The sequence below is a fragment of the Microcaecilia unicolor genome, chromosome 8 (assembly GCF_901765095.1).
Source record: "Microcaecilia unicolor chromosome 8, aMicUni1.1, whole genome shotgun sequence".
In the NCBI taxonomy this organism is placed as follows: Eukaryota; Metazoa; Chordata; class Amphibia; order Gymnophiona; family Siphonopidae; genus Microcaecilia; species Microcaecilia unicolor.
Genome location: NC_044038.1, coordinates 193,468,125 through 193,486,626, shown reverse-complemented (window position 1 = coordinate 193,486,626; position 18,502 = coordinate 193,468,125). Strand labels below are relative to the sequence as shown.

The following is an 18,502-nucleotide window of genomic DNA, read 5'->3' as shown; positions in this document are numbered from 1 at the left end:
CCACCGGCAACGCCGTTTTCTTAGTCACCGCAGTGATTAAAGAATCCACGGCAGGCCACAGATAGGCCTCACGTTCACTCACAGCCAAAGGATAGAGGCGGGACATAGCCCTAGCCACTTTAAGGCTCGTTTCCGGGACATCCCATTGAGCCGCAATTAAGGTGTGCATGGCATCATGCACGTGGAAGGTTCTAGGCGGGCGCTTCGTCCCCAGCATAATGGCAGAGCCAACAGGGGCTGAGGGAGAGACGTCCTCCGGAGAGGAAATCTTCAAAGTGCCCATGGCCTGTAACAACAGGTTGGGCAAATCCTCTGGGCTAAAAAGCCGCGCTGCAGAGGGGTCATCCGCTCCATCCGAGCGGGGATCTATCTCCTCCAAGGAATCCGCAAAGGATCATTGGGAGACCTCAGACACGCTGCCCTCATCTACATCGGAGGAGACAAAAGTCCTCCAAGGCCTGGAAATCAACCCGAGGGCGTTTACCTCTGGGAACCTCAACCTCTTTATCAGAAGAGGGAGCAGGGGCAGCGTTTTGCATGAGGAAAGCCTGATGCAGCAGCAAAACAAACTCGGGGGAGAAACCCCCCAGACTGTGCACTTCCGCAGCCTGGGCAACAGCCCTAGACGCACTCTCAACCGGCGCTCGCAATAGCGGGGGAGAGACATGCTGCGCATCCAAAATGGCGTCCGGCGCGAAACTCCGTGAAGGAGCCGCGCGGGAAGAACGGCGCTTAACTTTAGCCGCTTTTGTGCCGTCGCCCAAATTAAGGGCGTTCATGGCATTAATGTCTCCAACCTCAAGGGCGGCCCCGAAGAAGCCGTCCGAGCCGCGTGGCCGGCCAAGATGGCGGAGGCGAGGAGCGGGGATGGGCGTTTATGGCGGGAAAAAACCGCCACGCCGGAGGAACGACCGGGACATTCATCGGTCACTAAACTATCACCCATCAAGGGCGAATCAGGTTGTAAAACCCCCGCATCCCCTCTAGAAGCGCTCCAGCGATCCGGGGAGCGACCCTTTGCGCCCTCGCCCTCCGACGCCATTGCCACGAGGAGAAGAATCGGGGAACCCCCTGCCCGCTATAAAAAGGTAAAATTACCTGCTTGCCGCTCCGAGCTGTAACGAACTGGTGTCCCAGTGAGTAGCTGCAATGAACGTTTAAAGAAACGTCGAATTAAACGCCTTTAAAGACGTTTAAAAATATTTTTTTTTTTTTTTTTTTTTTTAAACGGAGCCAGCGGGGGGGGGGAGAAAAGGAGGGACCTGGCACCACCAGGTTTGCACTTGCTCAAAAGAGCCCTCAACCCCAGGCCTCAACAAAACCTAAGGATTAGGCTTGGAGGCCTAGCCAGAGCTGCTGCTGTGTGTGACCACCACCTGCTGAGATAGAGAACATACTGAGGAGTTTCCGGCAGCACATGACCACATATAGGGAGGCAAAAGTTTGCTCTCTATCTCCACCTGCTGGTAGATGGACACAACCCACCAGTCTATGGATTGATCAGCTTGATGATATGGAACAGCTGTTTATAGCACTATTAGCTTTAGAAGGGACCTGCAGTCTTAATTTATATAATCATGTACCTTGCTGTCAGTGAAAATGGGAAAACTTCATAAAGACACCCTTTATACTAAAAAAATCCTCCAAATATGAAGTCAAAAATATACAAAACAACATTAAAAAATGTACTTATCTGAAATGTCTCCAAACAGCATTGCTGTGATTTTGGTTAAATCAAATTGAATGCCCCTCTGCAAGGTACAGAACAAATGTTTCTCTTCAAGGTCCAGCCCATCAGAGAAACATCTTTCCCTCAATATTGTAGAGAATCTTTTGTGTGTGTGTGTCTTGCAGAGGCTCATTCAATTTTATTTAATCAAATTCATCACAGCCATGTAGTCATATTTCTTAGCATTATACCTGTTTTGCTTCATACGTCAGGTAATTTTTGTATGAAGGGTGTCTTTATGTGCTTTTGACATTTTCACTAGTACAAAGTTACATGATTATCAGTGCAATTTTTATAGCAAAAAAGGTGCCGGTACTCAAATGCCAGGCCACCCTTCAGGGGTGGGGTGATCACTGAGGAACTAACTCCACAATAGCCAGGCCCCCTGCAACCAGTCACAGAATCTATGACAAGGCAGAATTGGTGTCTTGAGACTGAGCTCTTACATTAAAACTTGTGGTCCATGGGTCAATTTTAGAAGACACTGGAAAAGGTGCCGGTACTCAGAACCCCCGAGTACCCCCTAAAAAAAGCCCTGATGATTATATAAATTAAGGTTGTAGGTTTCTCCCCTGGTTAAATACAGCTTGTTGTGTCATAAATGGCTGAATATATGATGCCTTCTAAAATTGTTCTGTTCAAACATTGTTTCTTCTTACATTTGTAAGCCTTTAAAAATAGACAACTATTATATCTACCTGATAGAATAAACTATATAGAAAGAATTCCTAACATGGAACCTCAGCAGTGTGACTCACAGTACAAACTCAACCAGTGAGATTTACACACTCACTTCTTCATCAATTCTTTAAAATTAAATAATTCATATTTAAATAATTAAATGTTTTATTCATCATATAAGAGTTCTTCAAAAATGTTTATGTGAGGTTCCTCTCTTTGTTTTTGAAGCTGACATACTGACATAGTCTGGTCAGAGGATGAATGAAGTTACACATGCAGAAACCAGAGGAAGGAAAGCAAGGATCTAAGAGTGATAAGTGTGGAGCCTGAGTAGAGAAGAGAGTGTGGAAGCAATTCATTCAGCAAGGTCCAGAGCAGGACTAGAGTGAGTATGGTGCAGGAAACCACAGCAGATTGATAGCACAAACCATAAAAACAGGGAAAAACTTAAATGTTTATTACATAAGCTATAGAGCACTTGGAGGTGAACTATTTATTTATAGCAATTATATCCCACATTTTCCCACCCACAGGCAGGCTCAATGTGGCTTACATCAGTCTGAAAAGGCATACATCAATCCGGTAACAAACAATCAAGTAAAATGAAGTTGAAGAGGTTAGTGAGTAATTACAGAGGAGAAGAAAAGGATAAAGGGTAATAGAGTTCAATATGCCATTACGATAGCTACAGTTCAGGAGTTATGGATACAAGGAGGGACTTTGGCGTAAGCCTTTCCAAATAAGTTGGTCTTGAGTGATTAAAAATCAAAACCCAATATGACCATGTTTCATCTGCTGTACCAGGGGTAACAAAACAAGTGGATGAAAATATTGCTAAGATCAGTTAATAAAATATATGATCTTCTAGATCAATGATGCTAAGAAGCACTCTTCAGAGAACATAAATCTAGTTCATCGGAAGAGGTCCCAAGTAGCTACTGCTATAGTTTTCTACACTTTGGCTCTTGCAGATCTCAGCCTCTCTTGGTTTTCAACCAGAGTGAGTATGTCAAGTTTAAAGCCTGATCTCAAGCCATTCCACTGGCATCCATTTTCTTTTCTTCCTCCTGACTGTGAGGAGGTATTGCCTGAGCCCAGAGCTTGTGAGGACAGGTGGGAGCAAATGCAGGGCATATGGTAACTGCTTAAGTCGGTGGTGCACTAAACAATTTTGTGCGGTCATATAGCTGAAAAACAAGAATTTTGAGATGTTTCTCTTCAAGTTATTGATGTATGTGCACTATTGTCCACTATTGACACTACACCCATGAGCGAAGTGTCCCTGTGAGAGGGTCAACATCCTGACACTTCTTTGACCAGTTATGATAAAGGAAGAGGAAAGAGGTTATGTTAGGACCATGGGATCTGATTGAGGAGGGGGTCTGAGAGTACATGGGAACTTGACTTGAAAGGAGGCTTATGGGGCACAGCAGTAGCTGCAGAGAAACACCAGACACAGAAGTTCAAAGCTGTTTATTCTGTGTTATGTAAATTAATTGGTACACAATTAAAGTATGCTAAGTACCTTCATATGGTCTTGCATAATTTAATACATTTTTTCTGCATATAATTCCTTGGGGTGTAGATCAGTGTTTCCCAAGTCCAGTCCTGGAGTACCCCTTACCAGTCAGGTTTTCAGGATATCCACAATGAATACGCATGACAGAGATTTGCATATAATGGAGGCAGTGTATACAAATCAAGTTCATGTATATTCATTGTGGATATTTATTTATTGCATTTGTATCTCGCATTTTCCAACCTATTGGTAGGCTCAATGTGGCTTACATGAAACAATGGGGCGGTTACAAGGTAATGAGTGGGGTTAACAATTTGACAGATACAGTGAGAGTTTGTAGAGGTCTCTCGCGGAAATATTGGGTTAGGCAACGGTCTTAAGAGATTTAGTTTGGTTTACAAGATTCATTGTTAGAAAATTACAAAAAGAGTCAAATAGGATCACAACGTCGAATAGGGTTGAATTATTGGTCGGGCCTGTAGTTCTTCACAGGGGCGTAGCCACGGGTGGGCCTGGGCCCACCCACTTTGGGCTCAGGCCCACCCAGCAACGGTGCACGCTGCAAGCCTTCTTTCCCTCGGGCCCTCCCTCCCCTTCGGGCAGCGCCGCAGTCTACAGCAAAGCTGCACGGCACCGGGTCTGTCCTGTTGCTACGCTGCTGTTATGTAAGCTCCACTATGCCTCATTGTTAGCCCACACAGGGCCAATTTCAAACCCGTCAAACTGTGTTATCGAGAAGGTTTCCCTGAACAAAACCCTTCATGGAACCTTTCCTGCATTTGTGCTACTGCTGTCATGTGCTCCGTCCTCTCCCGCCCACCTGTCTCGGCTTTGAAATGCTCATTTAAAGAAACAAATAGGCAGATCGAGAAGTGGGAAATTACAGGTTGTTCTTTTTGCACCAATTATTGTTCTGTTTATGAAAATCGGATTAAGTAAAATTATGCACGGGTCTGCCATGCTCTCGGTTTCCCAGTCGTTTCCAGTTCTCCTTGTTTTGATTTCAAGGGGGGGGGGGGGGGGGGTTGTGGCACAGTGCTACAGCTCTTCTACAGTTCCTGGAGGGCAAATGGAAGAACAGACTTGCTCGTTTAATGCTACAAGCAGGCAGGTCTGTAGAGGAGAGAATCCTGCCCATTCTCGGAAATCAGGAGCTCTGTTATCACAGACTGCCGTTAACAGGCTACTACTACTACTATTTAGCATTTCTATAGCGCTACAAGGCATACGCAGTGCTGCACAAACATAGAAGAAAGACAGTCCCTGCTCAAAGAGATTACAATCTAATAGACAAAAAAAAAAAAATAAAGTAAGCAAATCAAATCAATTAATGTGAACAGGAAGGAAGAGAGGAGGGTAGCTGGAGGCGAGTGGTTACAAGTGGTTACGAGTCAAAAACAATGTTAAAGAGGTGGGCTTTCAGTCTAGATTTAAAGGTGGCCAAGGATGGGGCAAGACGTAGGGGCTCAGGAAGTTTATTCCAGGCGTAGGGTGCAGCGAGACAGAAGGCGTGAAGTCTGGAGTTGGCAGTAGTGGAGAAGGGAACAGATAAGAAGGATTTATCCATGGAGCGGAGTGCACGGGAAAGGGTGTAGGGAAGGATGAGTGTGGAGAGATACTGGGGAGCAGCAGAGTGAGTACATTTATAGGTTAGTAGAAGAAGTTTGAACAGGATGCGAAAACGGATAGGGAGCCAGTGAAGGGTCTTGAGGAGAGGGGTAGTATGAGTAAAGTGACCCTGGCGGAAGACGAGACGGGCAGCAGAGTTTTGAACCAACTGGAGAGGGGAGAGGTGACTAAGTGGGAGGCCAGCAAGAAGCAGATTGCAGTAGTCTAAACGAGAGGTGACAAGGGTGTGGATGAGGGTTTTGGTAGAGTGCTCGGAAAGAAAGGGCGGATTTACGGATGTTGTAAAGAAAGAAACGACAGGTCTTGGCAATCTGCTGGATATGAGCAGAGAAGGAGAGAGAAGAGTCAAAGATGACCCCAAGGTTTCGAGCTGAGGAGACAGGGAGAATGAGAGAGCCATCAACAGAAATAGAAAACGGGGGGAGCGGGGAGGTGGGTTTGGGGGGGGAAAATGAGAAGTTCGGTTTTGGTCATATTTAATTTCAGGTGGCGTTGAGACATCCAGACAGCAATGTCAGACAAGCAAGCTGAAACTTTGGTTTGGATGCAAGGTGAGATATCAGGGGTAGAAAGGTAGATTTGGGAGTCATCAGCATAGAGATGGTAGGAAAAGCCATGGGATGAGATTAATGAACCAAGGGAAGAAGTGTAGATAGAAAAGAGGAGGGGATCAAGAACAGAACTCTGAGGTACGCCGACAGGCAGAGGGATAGAAGTAGAAGAGGATCCACCAGAGTGAACACCAAAGGTGCGGAGGGAGAGGTAGGAAGAGAACCAGGAAAGGACAGAGCCCTGGAATCCAAGTGAGGACACGGTATCGAGAAGTATGCTGTGATCGACAGTGTCAAAAGCAGCGGAAAGATCAAGAAGAATGAGGATGGAATATTGACCTCTGGATTTAGCCAGTAATAGGTCATTGGAGACTTTAGTAAGCGCAGTTTCGGTTGAGTGGAGAGGGCGAAAACCAGATTGTAGTGGGTCAAGAATAGCATGTGAGGAGAGAAAATCAAGGCAGCGGCGGCGAACAGCACGCTCAAGTAATTTGGAGAGAAAAGGAAGGAGGGAGATGGGTCGGTAATTAGAGGGACAAGTAGGGTTGAGTGAAGGCTTCTTAAGGAAAGGTGTGACCACAGCATGTTTAAAGGCAGCAGGGACAGTCGCAGTGGAAAGTGAGAGGTTGAGAATGTGACAGATAAAAGGAATAAGAGCAGGAGAGATGGCATTAAGAAGGTGGGTGGGAATGGGATCAGAGGAACAGGTGGTACATTTTGAGGAAGAAAGGAGAAGTGTAGTTTCCTCAATAGTAACTTCAGGAAAGAAGGAAAGGGAATGAGGGGAAGGAGAGAGAGGGGAACGGACTAGTGGAGGGAGAGGTGGTGAGGTAGAGAAAGCAAGGTTTATCTTTTGAACCTTGTTGTGAAAGAATTCAGCAAGGGTCTGAGGAGATAATGAAGGGGGAGTTGGGGGAGGGGGCACCTTGAAAAGAGAGTTCAATGTGGTGAAGAGAAGTCGAGGATTAGAGCCAAGAGAGTTGGTCAGTTGGATATAATAATCCTGTTTGGCACGTAAAAGAGCAGATTGGAAGGAGGTCAGCATGAACTTAAAGTGTAAGAAATCAGCAAGGGCCCGAGATTTCCGCCAGAGGCGTTCGGCGGAGCGGGTACAGGAACGTAGGTAGCGGATATTAGAAGTCAGCCAAGGTTGGGGTTTTGTACGCCTTACAGGGCGGGTCATCAAAGGTGCAAGAGTGTCTAAGGCAGAGGATAGAGTATTGGTGTAAGAAGAAACAGCCTCGTTGACAGATGTGGATGGTGCCACAGTAGCAGTGGCGTAGCCAGAAGGCAATTTTTGGGTGGGCCAACAGGTTGGATGGGTGGGCACTAGAGTTGCCAACTTTTTTGAAAGACAAAAAACAGCAACCTGATGCACCCATGCTCTGTCCCTACCCCACTCCCCATAACTTCAATGAAGGTTGCAGTGCAGGCTTCAGTTGCTGCAGGCAACTTTGGCAAGATGTACATTCCAAATCCAACATATTATATTCACAACATTGCAAATAAAATAATGTTTTATACCTTTTTGTTGTCTGGTCATTTTTTCTCAAATCATATTGGTCCCAGTCTCTGGTTTCTGCTTCCCTCTGTCTTCTCTTAACTCACTTGCCAGGGTCTCCTATTTGACATTTCTTCTTTCTCCATGTTCATCATCTATCTCCCATCTCTGTTTTCCTCTATTTCCTTGTCCAGCATCTCCCCTCTGTTCATATCCCCTCATCCATCATCATTCTTCTGTGCACCTATGCACCCCATGCCCAGCATATCCCTTCTGTGTTCCTATTTCCCCCTTGTCTGGTATCTCTCTCCCCCCCCACCCCCGTGTCCATATACCCTCCTCTCCAGCATTTTATCTCTATTCCATATCCCAGTTCCCCCCCCCCCCCCTTGTCAGGCATTACCCCTCTGTGCCCATGTGCCATCCCCATATAGCATCTCACATTTGTGTCCCTGTCCCCATGCTCCCACCTAATGCCCATCATCTCCCTTCTGTATCTGTATACTTTTCCCCTTGTCTGGTATCTCTCCCCCCCCCCCCCCCCCCCGTGTCCATATACCCTCCTCTCCAGCATTTTATCTCTATTCCATATCCCAGTTCCCCCCCCCCCCCTTGTCAGGCATTACCCCTCTGTGCCCATGTGCCATCCCCATATAGCATCTCACATTTGTGTCCCTGCCCCCATGCTCCCACCTAATGCCCATCATCTCCCTTCTGTATCTGTATACTTCCCTATGTCCCCTTTCTCCCTTCTCCACACCAATGTGTCCCTCTCCTCTCTGATCCCACCCCCCAACCAGCTTCTCTTCCTCTTTCCTTCCCCTTATGCATCTGGCTCTTTCTCCTGCAACCTCTCCCCTTCCTTCCAACCTCCCCTCTGCAAATCCCAAACCTCTCTCCTTCCTTCCAACCTCCCCTCTGCAAATCCAAAACCTCTCTCCCTTCCCTAACCCTCCCCCCCTGGCAAGTCCAGCACCCTTCTGTTCCCTTCAGGCCCCTCCCCTCCCAGCCTCCCCTTACTGGGCCAGTACCCCACTGACTTCCTCCTCACCCTCTCCCACCCCTGCCGCAGCGTTTCATTTAATGCTGTCGGTGCTGCTGTTGCACAGTCTCCCACCCCCGCGGCGGCGCTTATACTTCGCTATGGCGCTGACAACAATGCTACAGATACGTCACCAACGTCTGACGTCCTGCTCCGGGGCCTTCCACGTCCCGCCTCCGTAAACAGGAAGTTACATCAGCGCGGCAGAGGGAAGGCCCTGGAGCACGTCGGATGTTGGTGCCGCATCTGTAGCGTTGCTGTCAGCGCCATAGCGAAGTATAAGCGCCGCCGCGGGGGGGTGGGAGACTGTACAACAGCAGCGCCGACAGCATTAAATGAAACGCTGCGGCGGCAGGGGTGGGAGTGGGTAAGGATCTGCATCTGGGTGGGCGGGCCTGAGGCTAAACTGGGTGGGCCTGGGCCCATCCAGGCCCACCCGTAGCTACGCCCCTGCACAGTAGAGAGGAGGTTTGAAACATGGGAGGATAGAGATGAAGGGTCAATATCGTGAAGATTCCTAGATAAATTAGATAAGATAGGACGGGACTGGGAGGGAGGAGATTTAAGTGTGAAAGTTATAAGATGGTGATCAGAGGAGGGAAGCTCAGAGGCAAGGAAACTAGAGGGTGAACAGTTGGAGGAGAAGATGAGATCAAGACAGTGACCATTTTGATGAGTGGGGGAGATGCAGCATAGTTGGAGATTAAAGGAGGACGTTAAAGCGAGTAACTTGGAAATATAAGAGTTGGAAGGATCATTAGCAGGAATATTAAAGTCACCAAGGATGAGAGAGGGGGAGGAAAGATCATGGAAGAAGGCAAGCCAGGCGTCAAAGTCACTGAGAAAGAATGAAAGGGACTTATCAGGGGGACGATAAATGACCCCTATTCGAAGAGGCAGAGGAGAGAAAAGGCGGATAGAGTGGACTTCAAAGGAGGAAAAACAGTGAGATTGAGGTGGAAGAAGGGGTTGAAATCTGGAGGAGGGAGAGAGAAGTAGTCCAACACCGCCCCCATGGCCAGCAGGGCGAGGAGTATGTGAAAATAGATAACCGCCATGGCACAGGGCTGCGACTGAAGCAGAGTCATCAGGGCAGAGCCCTGTTTCTGTTATGGCGAGCAGATGGAGGTGACGCGAGATAAAGAGGTCCTGGATATAGGCGAGTTTGTTACAGATAGAGCGGGCATTCCATAGGGCGCAAGAGAAGGGCAGAGAAGAGGAGGGGAGTAGAGAAATAGAGATGAGGTTAGAGAGGTCGCGGTGAGATCTGTAGAGTTGGGATAATAGTTGGTGAGGGGGGCCAGGATTGGGATTGATGTCACCGGCTGAGAGTAAGAGAAGGAGTAAAAGAGAACAGAGGAGAGTAGGAGAGGTGTGGCCACGAAGGTGTCGAAGGCCAGAGGTATTTAGGTGGAATGGGGAAGGCAAAATGGACGGAAGAAAGAGGCGGAGATTAAAAGCCAAGAGGGAGGAAGAGGGTAGGAGAGAAGGTGAGGTGATGAAGTCGATGGATGGGCAGTGAGTTCCTGTAGCGGAGAGAGGTAGGGGGTGAGGGAAAAGATTAGGAAGGGACAGGGCTAGGAAGAGAATGTGAATAGGGGCCATAAATGACTGAGGTACTTAAGCAACTGGGAAGAAGATTAGATGTAAAGAGAAAAGTGCCCCACCTAGAGCGGAGGCCCTGAGTGGATCGGAGTGGACCTGGGTGTCACCCCAGAGAAGGTTGTAAGGATATGCAGATGAGCTGCAAGTCCTCCACAGCACCTGAAAGGCAGCCGGTGGTAGAGCTGGGCACCTCTCAGCTGAGGAAAGGCTTACCAGGGGTTAGGCCGAAGCCAGCATTCCTCCCCGAGGGTCGCCTGATCCTAGCCAAAAAGCACCTGGAAACTCTGTGCACTTGGAGTGAGGGCCCTGGGAAGATCGGGGTGGAACTGGAGTCACCCCGGATACAGCTGTGAGGAAATGCAGAAGGGCTGCAATTCCTCACAGCACCTGGTGGGAGCGCTGGGCACCTAGAGCGGAGGCCCTGAGTGGATCGGAGTGGACCTGGGTGTCACCCCGGAGAAGGCTGTAAGGATATGCAGATGAGCTGCAAGTCCTCCACAGCACCTGAAAGGCAGCCGGTGGTAGAGCTGTCCATCCCCCCTCTGCCCCTTCCCAATCCCAAATCAACATATGCCATTGCACCCCTTATCAGCTCGTCTGTGTTTTCCAAATAAATTTTACAGGTAGTTCTCAACAAAGCGTCAGGACTTTTATTAACACCGTCTGTTTCTTTTCTACAGGGAGCAGCTCTTGGGTGTTGCCGATAAGACAAGTTAAAGTTTCATTCCGTCGGCTTCTGTCTGTTTATTTTTTAGAAACTGCCTGCCACGTCGGTAAACCACACAACAGGGCCTAAAGCCTACCGTGTCCCAACCCCCTCCCCCCCAAAAAAAAAGACAAATTGACAGATTTTATTTTCAATATGTAAATGCTGGAATTGGACAGAAAAGAGCATTTGTTGAAAGGGTTGGGATTGAACTGGTTAATTCAGATCAACAGAGAAACATACCTGATTAACTAGTATTCTTTGCAGCTCCAGCAGGAAAGTAGTTAAATGCTGAATGTATGTATCTATTCAGGTAGTTATTACTCAATCTGTATTAACTATCTGCCTGCCTGTGAATGAATGCTGTCATTATATCAGGGATGGAAGGGAAAGTAGATGAATGGGGGAAAGCTAGAACTGAGATTTCTGCTTGTAGTTCCCTGGGAAGGGAATGGAAGGCTGAGAAAGAGAGAGATGGGGAATGGGAGAGCTAGTGGGTGAAAGGAGATGGAAATGTGATAGATATCTGAAAAGTAAAAAGAAGGAAAAGATTTAGAAAGAGGATGAAATTTGAGTGTACAGAGGCAGAAAAGAAAAAAAAAAAGAAAGAAAGGAAAGAGCTAAAATGTAAGGATCAATATTTCAGAGGTAGGTGTAGTGAGGAAATGAAACGACAGGAGAAAAAAGACAAAGGGACAACCGCTTGAAGAATTAGCAGAAGACAGGAAAGCGGGAAAGAGAAATTGGAACCAACATGATGGAAAAATAAAATGTCCAGACAATAAAGGTAGGAAAATCATTTTACTTTGAATATTTTAAATGGAATATGTTAACTTTGGGAAATGTGCACAGCAGATGTATTTTTATTGTGTTAAGTAGAAAAGGAAATGTACATGCTGAGGGTCCCAGTTCAATTTTGTCTATATATTTTTATTTCTAATTTGTGATCCCTTGTTCTGTAATTTGTGAGGGTCTGTCAGTGTGACTTTAACGGCAGATGAGGAGATTAGAGAGGAGAAGGAATTGGGGGAGGGGCTTTATTTTTTGCCCTGGTCACCAGCATGGCTAACGGCAGCCCTGACCCTTGCTGTAGCTAGTGGGGATTCCTAAGCCCTACTAGCTGGGGTCTCTTCTGAAGCTGGCCAGAGATGCCTTCTACTGAGCTTGGCAGATGGGGGCAGCATCCTGGAGCCACTGACAACTAAGCATGTATGGGGTGCTGACATCAGTGGCTCGAGGAGTTGCTGCTGCCTATTGGACTTGGTGGAGAGGAGTTCTGGCCATCTTTACTGGAGGCCTTCAGCTGACAGAGATTGGGGATCCTCATCTGCTAAAGTATTTATATATTGAATTGGGAAGTGCTGGGGGACAGGGGGGAGAGAGAAAATTTTGTGCCCACCCACTTTGTGCTCAGGCCCACCCAAAATTGGCTGTCTGGCTACGCCACTGGTTCTTCAGTGGACGGTGGGTACAAAATACGTAAGGTGGGTAGGGATGTAAGATTGGAGAGTTAAGTGTTTGGGTCCAGGTTGGTTGCTGTGAGCTTGTGCCTTTTCCATTCCATCTGTCAAGTTTATGGGTAGATCTGATTGGTCCACTGGTTGGTTCAGCTGGGATGTGTTTTTTTAATAGAGGGCCTTTAGGTGTTTTTGGAAGTTTAAATAGTTGTCTTTCAGTCTTAGGTCCTTTGGAACTGTGTTCCAGATTTTGGTGCTGATATAGGAAAAACTAGCTGCAATAGAGGGGAATAATCGAACGTCGCCGGTGATCTATTTTGGCGGCGGCGCAACAGCTGGCTGGAACCGTATTTTCAAAAAAGATGGCCGGCCATCTTTTTTTTCGATAATATGGTGTGGGCCGGCGAAATGCCTTGGATTTCGCCGGGTTTGAGATCACCAGTTTTCTTTTTCTGCGATAATGGAAAAAACTACCGGCGATCTCAAACCCGGCGAAATCCAAGGCATTTGGCCGTGGGAGGAGCCAGCATTTGTAGTGCAATGGTCCCCCTCACATGCCAGGACACCAACCAGGCACCCTAGGGGGCACTTCAAACATCTTTTATAAACAACCAAATTAGCTTCCAGGTGCATAGCACCCTTCCCTTGTGTGCTGAGTCCCCCAAATCCCCCCCAAAACCCACTGCCCACAAGTGTGCACCATTACCCTAGCCCTAAGGGCTGAAGGGGGGCACCTACATGTGGGTACAGTGGGTTTGGGAGGGCTCAACATTACCCACCACAAGTGGAACGGGGGGGGGGGGGGGGGGGGGGGGGGCGCCTGGCTCTGCCTTTCTGCAGTCCACTGCAACCAACAACTGTTCCAGGGACCTGCATACTGCTGTCAGGGTGCTGGGTATGACATTTGAGGCTGGCATACAGGCTGGCAAAAAAGGTTTGTATTTTAATAATTTTAGTGTGGGAGGGGGTTGGCGACCACTGGGGGAGTAAGGGGAGGTCATCCCCCATTCCCTCCGGTGGTCATCTGGTCAGTTGGGGGCACCTTTTTCAGGCTTGGTCGTAAAAATAAAAGGACCAAGTAAACCCGGCGAAATACTGCTTATCGCCGGGTTTTATTTTTCCATTATCCGCGAAAGCCAGCCATCTGATAACCACGTCCAAGCCTGCCCATGTCCCGCCTTCGCTTCGACGCCAACATGCCCCTTTCAACTTTTGCCGGCGAGGTGAAGGGAAAGCGGCGAAGCTATCACAAATGTAGCTTTCGATTATACGCTTTTCGCCACTTTTGCGAAATCGCCGGCCATATCCCGATTTGTGTCGGGAAATAGCCGGCGATTACTTTCGATTATAAGCTGGATAGTCACTTTATATTTAATGTATTTAAATGATGGGAAGTGGAGGGTAAGGTATGATCTTGCTGATTTGTTTATTCCTGATTGGTAAGTCTACTAGGTTGGTGCAAAATATCTCGTGGTAAGTATTGTTTAATGTGTTTGAGTTTTCACATAGAGTGGAACATTGTCTTTGTGGTAGCTTTAGCTTGTTTTTCAAGGGTTAAGTCCCGGTCTATGGTGATGCCTAGGACTTTCAGATTGTCTGCGATTGGGAGCAGTGAGCCCAGTGCATTAATAGATTTAAATTGTGTGGTGTTGTATGAGGACGAGAGTATCAGGCAATGTGTTTTTTCCCTGTTTAGCTTGAAGGCAGATGCCCACGCTTCCATGATATTCATGCTGGTTGTGATTTTGGGGTCTATTTCTGATGGGTCATTTTTGAAAAGGATGTATCCTGAAAACCTGACCGGCAAGGGGTACTCCAGGACTGGACTTGGGAAACACTGTGTAGATTCATTAAAATCTGTAACCTAAATTTGTGTATGTTTGTCAATATTAAACTTTTCTTATCCAGCACCCTCCTTCAGCAGACTATGTACATGATGACACAGTGATACACAGCATGATGCTGATCTCTCACCTATAAGTTCTTGTTGTTTGCTCTGATCTAGTTCAGACTCCAGATCATCTCCTTTTCTTCCAGTTTTGAATTTGCAGTGCCCCAAGCATCGTGTAAACAGCTGTAATACACAAGTCTAGTAATGTCTCCAGTTATATGTTCAAAAGATAAAGACAGATCCATGCTGAAAGGAAACTAAATTTATGTATGGGGGTAATTTTCAACACAGCAGAGGCGGCCAAGGAGACCAGTATGCTGCAGGAGATATGTAAATATTTATTCATTAACAGATCTGGTAAGGCTGTGCCTGCATCGGGGTCCTTACATCAAAATTCATGAATATGAAGAGGGCTGAGATCACAATTTATTATAACAGACCCTTCTACTGCAAATGATCATGTTGCAAACCTCTGCCAGCATAATTCAAGCTTGCTGTGCCAAAAAATGAGGGGTGCGCTTACTGAAACCTCCTTACAAGTCCATTTCTTGACTGTAAGCGCCTCTCTGTGATTTTGTAAGGTGGTTTCACTAAGTGTGTCCCACAGCAGTAACTTGTAGCCTTGGGCTAGTCATTTAACCCTCCATGCCTCAAGAGAATGCAATGGGAAACCGCTCCAGTATCATGAGTCCTCTAACTACTGTCATTCAAAATGTAGCTATTAGTTTTCACTTCTTTGCAAATGATATCCTCTTGGTCTTTTATATTTCTTTGCAAAATCTGGACCTCACACTACTCTAAATTCTGTAGTCAACTGATTACATGAACACTGTCTCAAACTTAGCCAATCCAACCATTTGCTGGATCTCTTGCAGCTTAGACCAACCCTCTACTATTCCCTTCCTGTTCAATTCCTACATTTTCCCCCAGTTGATTCATTTAAGTTTTTGAAGGACATCATTGACTATAACCTCTAATTTTCTTCACATATTTCCAAGGTAGTAAAATCAGGTTTTTATGCTTTGCGTCAACTATGTATAGCATGAAGCTATTTCAGTAATGACACCTTCTTTATTTTAATCCATGCATTCCTGATCTCCAAACTGGAATACTAAATTTGGTTCTCGCTGGGGTACTGTCCTACCAGTTGAAGCACTTACAATCACTGCAAAACAGAGCGGCCCATTTTGCATGTCAGGCTAGTAGGTTTGATTCTGCTTGTCTGCTATTGATTCATTTGTACTGGCTTCCAATTTTATATCATATGCAAAACAAAATACTCTTCTTGGTTTTTGGCCTTGCTAAAAGAAAGCCCAACCCTACCTGGCTTCACTAGTTGTCCCTCCAGACTTCTGGACAGTTTGTCTGAGGTATTGTGAGGATTAATCTACTTAGCACCTCCCTTCCCCTTCCCTTGACCTTCCTTCCCATTTATCTTAATTTTAGTATGTGTGTCAGTGGCATAGCTACGTGGGGCCACAGGTGCCTGGGCCCCTTCAAATTTCCTCTGGGCCCCTGGTTTTGCTGGCAGGGGTCCCCAACCCCCACCTGCTGAAGCCTTGTCCAGTGCCAGTCTCCGGTGCCGCCACATTACCTGCCCTGCTCTTTCTTCCTCCTCACGTCCTGCACGCTCCAGTTTCACTAAAAGGAGCGTACAGGACGTGAGGGGGAAGAGAGAGCAGGGCAGCATCGGAGAAAGCTTCAGCTGGCGGGAGTTGGGAACCTCCGCCAGCCAAGGTATTTGCTGCAGCAGTGCGTGGGGTGGGAGTGGGAGGGGGGGCAGACCAAAATTTCCCCCTCCCTGCCTCTGGCCCCCTCCCAGCACGAGGTCTGGCTACGCCCCTGATGTGTGTACATCAATCCTGTCACAAATTGTAGTTCCTTTTTATTTTATTATTTAATCTTTGTAATTCGCTTCAAGCTGTGTACCAGATGAGGCAATATATGAAATCTTAATAAACTAATAAATTCTACACATGTATCTGCTATTTTCTTCTTTAAAAAAATGTGTAAAACAGTTTATGGAGATAAGGAATACTCTAGCTTTGCTGTGTCAGAGGATTTCCACCAGCATTGGCCATTCCCAGATTTTCAGCAGCACTTAATTGCACAATGCACTGAAAATACAGGTGTGACTCTTGTGGCACTTATGTAGTTAACAGACTAAACATATCCACTAAATGGGTAAATCCTAGCATTGCTCCAGCTCCACCCCCACACTAACTGGATAGTGCCACAGCAGTCACACAGGTAGTTAAGTGCTGCTGAAAACCCAGGGATGGCTCACTCATCACAATTTAACCCCTGTTTTTATAATAAATTTTGACATATACGGTGACCAAGTTATGAAGACAAAACTAAATGGTGGGAATGACCAGGTGATGAAACAGGGGAAACAGTTCAAATCTTTATTGCAGGTATCCACAAACAATGTTGACTAATCATTCACAGATAACAAGGACTCTACACAGTCCATGTTTTGGTGCATGCCTTTGTCAGGAGTCCGCGCAGACAAAAAAGTGTGTTAAAAACCCAGTGGAGTATGAAGTCGGTAGGCTATGATAATTTGATCAGTAGGTAAGATTTTGCTTAACTTTCAGAAGCATAGTTATTTTTAATATGGAAAGGGATGGTTTAATACTTTTGCCCTTATTTCTTAGGGGACCTCCTTGAAAAAGCTTGTTGCAAAACATGTGCTGTGTCAGAGCACTATGCCCCTATTGCTGACATGTTCTGAAACTTTCATCATAAGATGAGTATATTGTTAATCGAAAAGTTAAAATAGTTGGACTTGAGTCAATCATAAATGTAAATTTTGTTAAGGGTAGAGGAGGCGGTTAAGCCAATGACGATGCGAGTGCATAAGACTGCTATAAACATGAAAGCAGTGTGGCGTGGCTGAGGTTCATTGTCCTTCACTTTAAAATCTATAAAATTGTGGATTGGAGCTGATTGTGCTTAAAATTCAATAAAGGAATTTTTGGATTTTGACGTATGGTTTTGAGGCACAAGCAGAAATTTTGGCCATACATTGAGTTATTTTCATAAGCTGCATTGGTAACCAGTTATTGCACGATCACATTTTAAATTTTGTACATTAGTCTTTCAGTCTTTGCAGGAGAATGTACCTTCTTATTTGGCAGGCTTTTCCCCATTATTAGGTAGACAGTTGTTAAGAGGGCAAGTTTCTTTACAGTTTCCATCAATTAAGCTGGTCAAATATTTTAGACAAGCCGTTAAGCCCATTAAAACGGGCAAGATTTTTTGCTAATCTCCAAGATGAGTTACCATCGATTCTTATATGTTAAGGCAAGCTGTTAAGCTCATTAAAACGGGCAACATTTTTTATTTGTGAAATTTAATTCCCTTATTGTAATATTTTGTGTGTGTGTGTGTGAGAGAGAGAGAGAGAGAGAGAGACAGTGAGTGTGTGTGAGAGAGAGAGAGAGAAAGTATGTGTGTGTGCGCCTGTCTGAAAGAGAGAGTGTGAGTGAGAGAGAGAGAGAGAGAGAGTGTGTGTGTGAGAGAGAGACAGACAGAGAAAGTGTGTGTGTGTGCATCTGTCTGAAAGAGAGAGTGTGAGAGTGAGTTCAGAGAGAGAGAGAGTGTGTATGTGTGTGTGTGTGAGAGAGAGAGAGAGAGAGCGAGAGAGAAAGTGTATGTATATGCATCTGTCTGAAAGAGAGATGGCCCGTTTCTGACAGAAATGAAACGGGCGCTAGCAAGGTTTTCCTCGGCGTGTGTATGTTTGACAGTGTGTTTGACAGTGACTGTGTGTGAGAGAGAGAAAGAGAGAGAGAGTGAATGTGCGAGTGTGTGTGTGAGAGAGAGAGTGAGACTGTCTCCTTTGTCCCCTGCCCCCCCCTCCAGCCACTCAGTGATTGTTCTCTCTTCCCTGCTCCCCCTCCAGACACCCAGCGATTCTCCTCTATCCCCTGCCCCCCCTGTAGCCACCCAGCGATTCTCCTATCTCCCCTGCCCCCCTCTCCAGCCACCTAGCGATTCTCCTCTCTCCCCTGCCCCCCCTCTCCAGCCACCCAGGGAGTCTCCTCTCTTCCCTGCCCCCCTCCAGCCAGAGAGAGAGAGTGATATTGTGTGTGTGTGTGTGAGAGAGAGAGAGAGAGAGAGAGAGAGAGAGAGAGAGAGAGCTGCTAGGAGTCCCTGTGAAAGTGGAGGGTCAGTTGCTACTTA

General features: G+C 46.5%; 1 protein-coding gene across 1 annotated transcript in view; it reads right to left on the bottom strand.

Annotated features, from left to right (window-relative positions):
• The window catches only part of RAD21L1 (RAD21 cohesin complex component like 1), a 744,671-nt gene that overhangs the window by 125,984 nt on the left and 600,185 nt on the right, over window positions 1–18,502 (bottom strand). Inside the window, exon 11 of the mRNA XM_030213443.1 lies at window positions 14,395–14,494. Within this exon, the coding sequence (XP_030069303.1) occupies window positions 14,395–14,494 (100 nt within the window). The remainder of the gene's footprint in view (window positions 1–14,394; window positions 14,495–18,502) is intronic.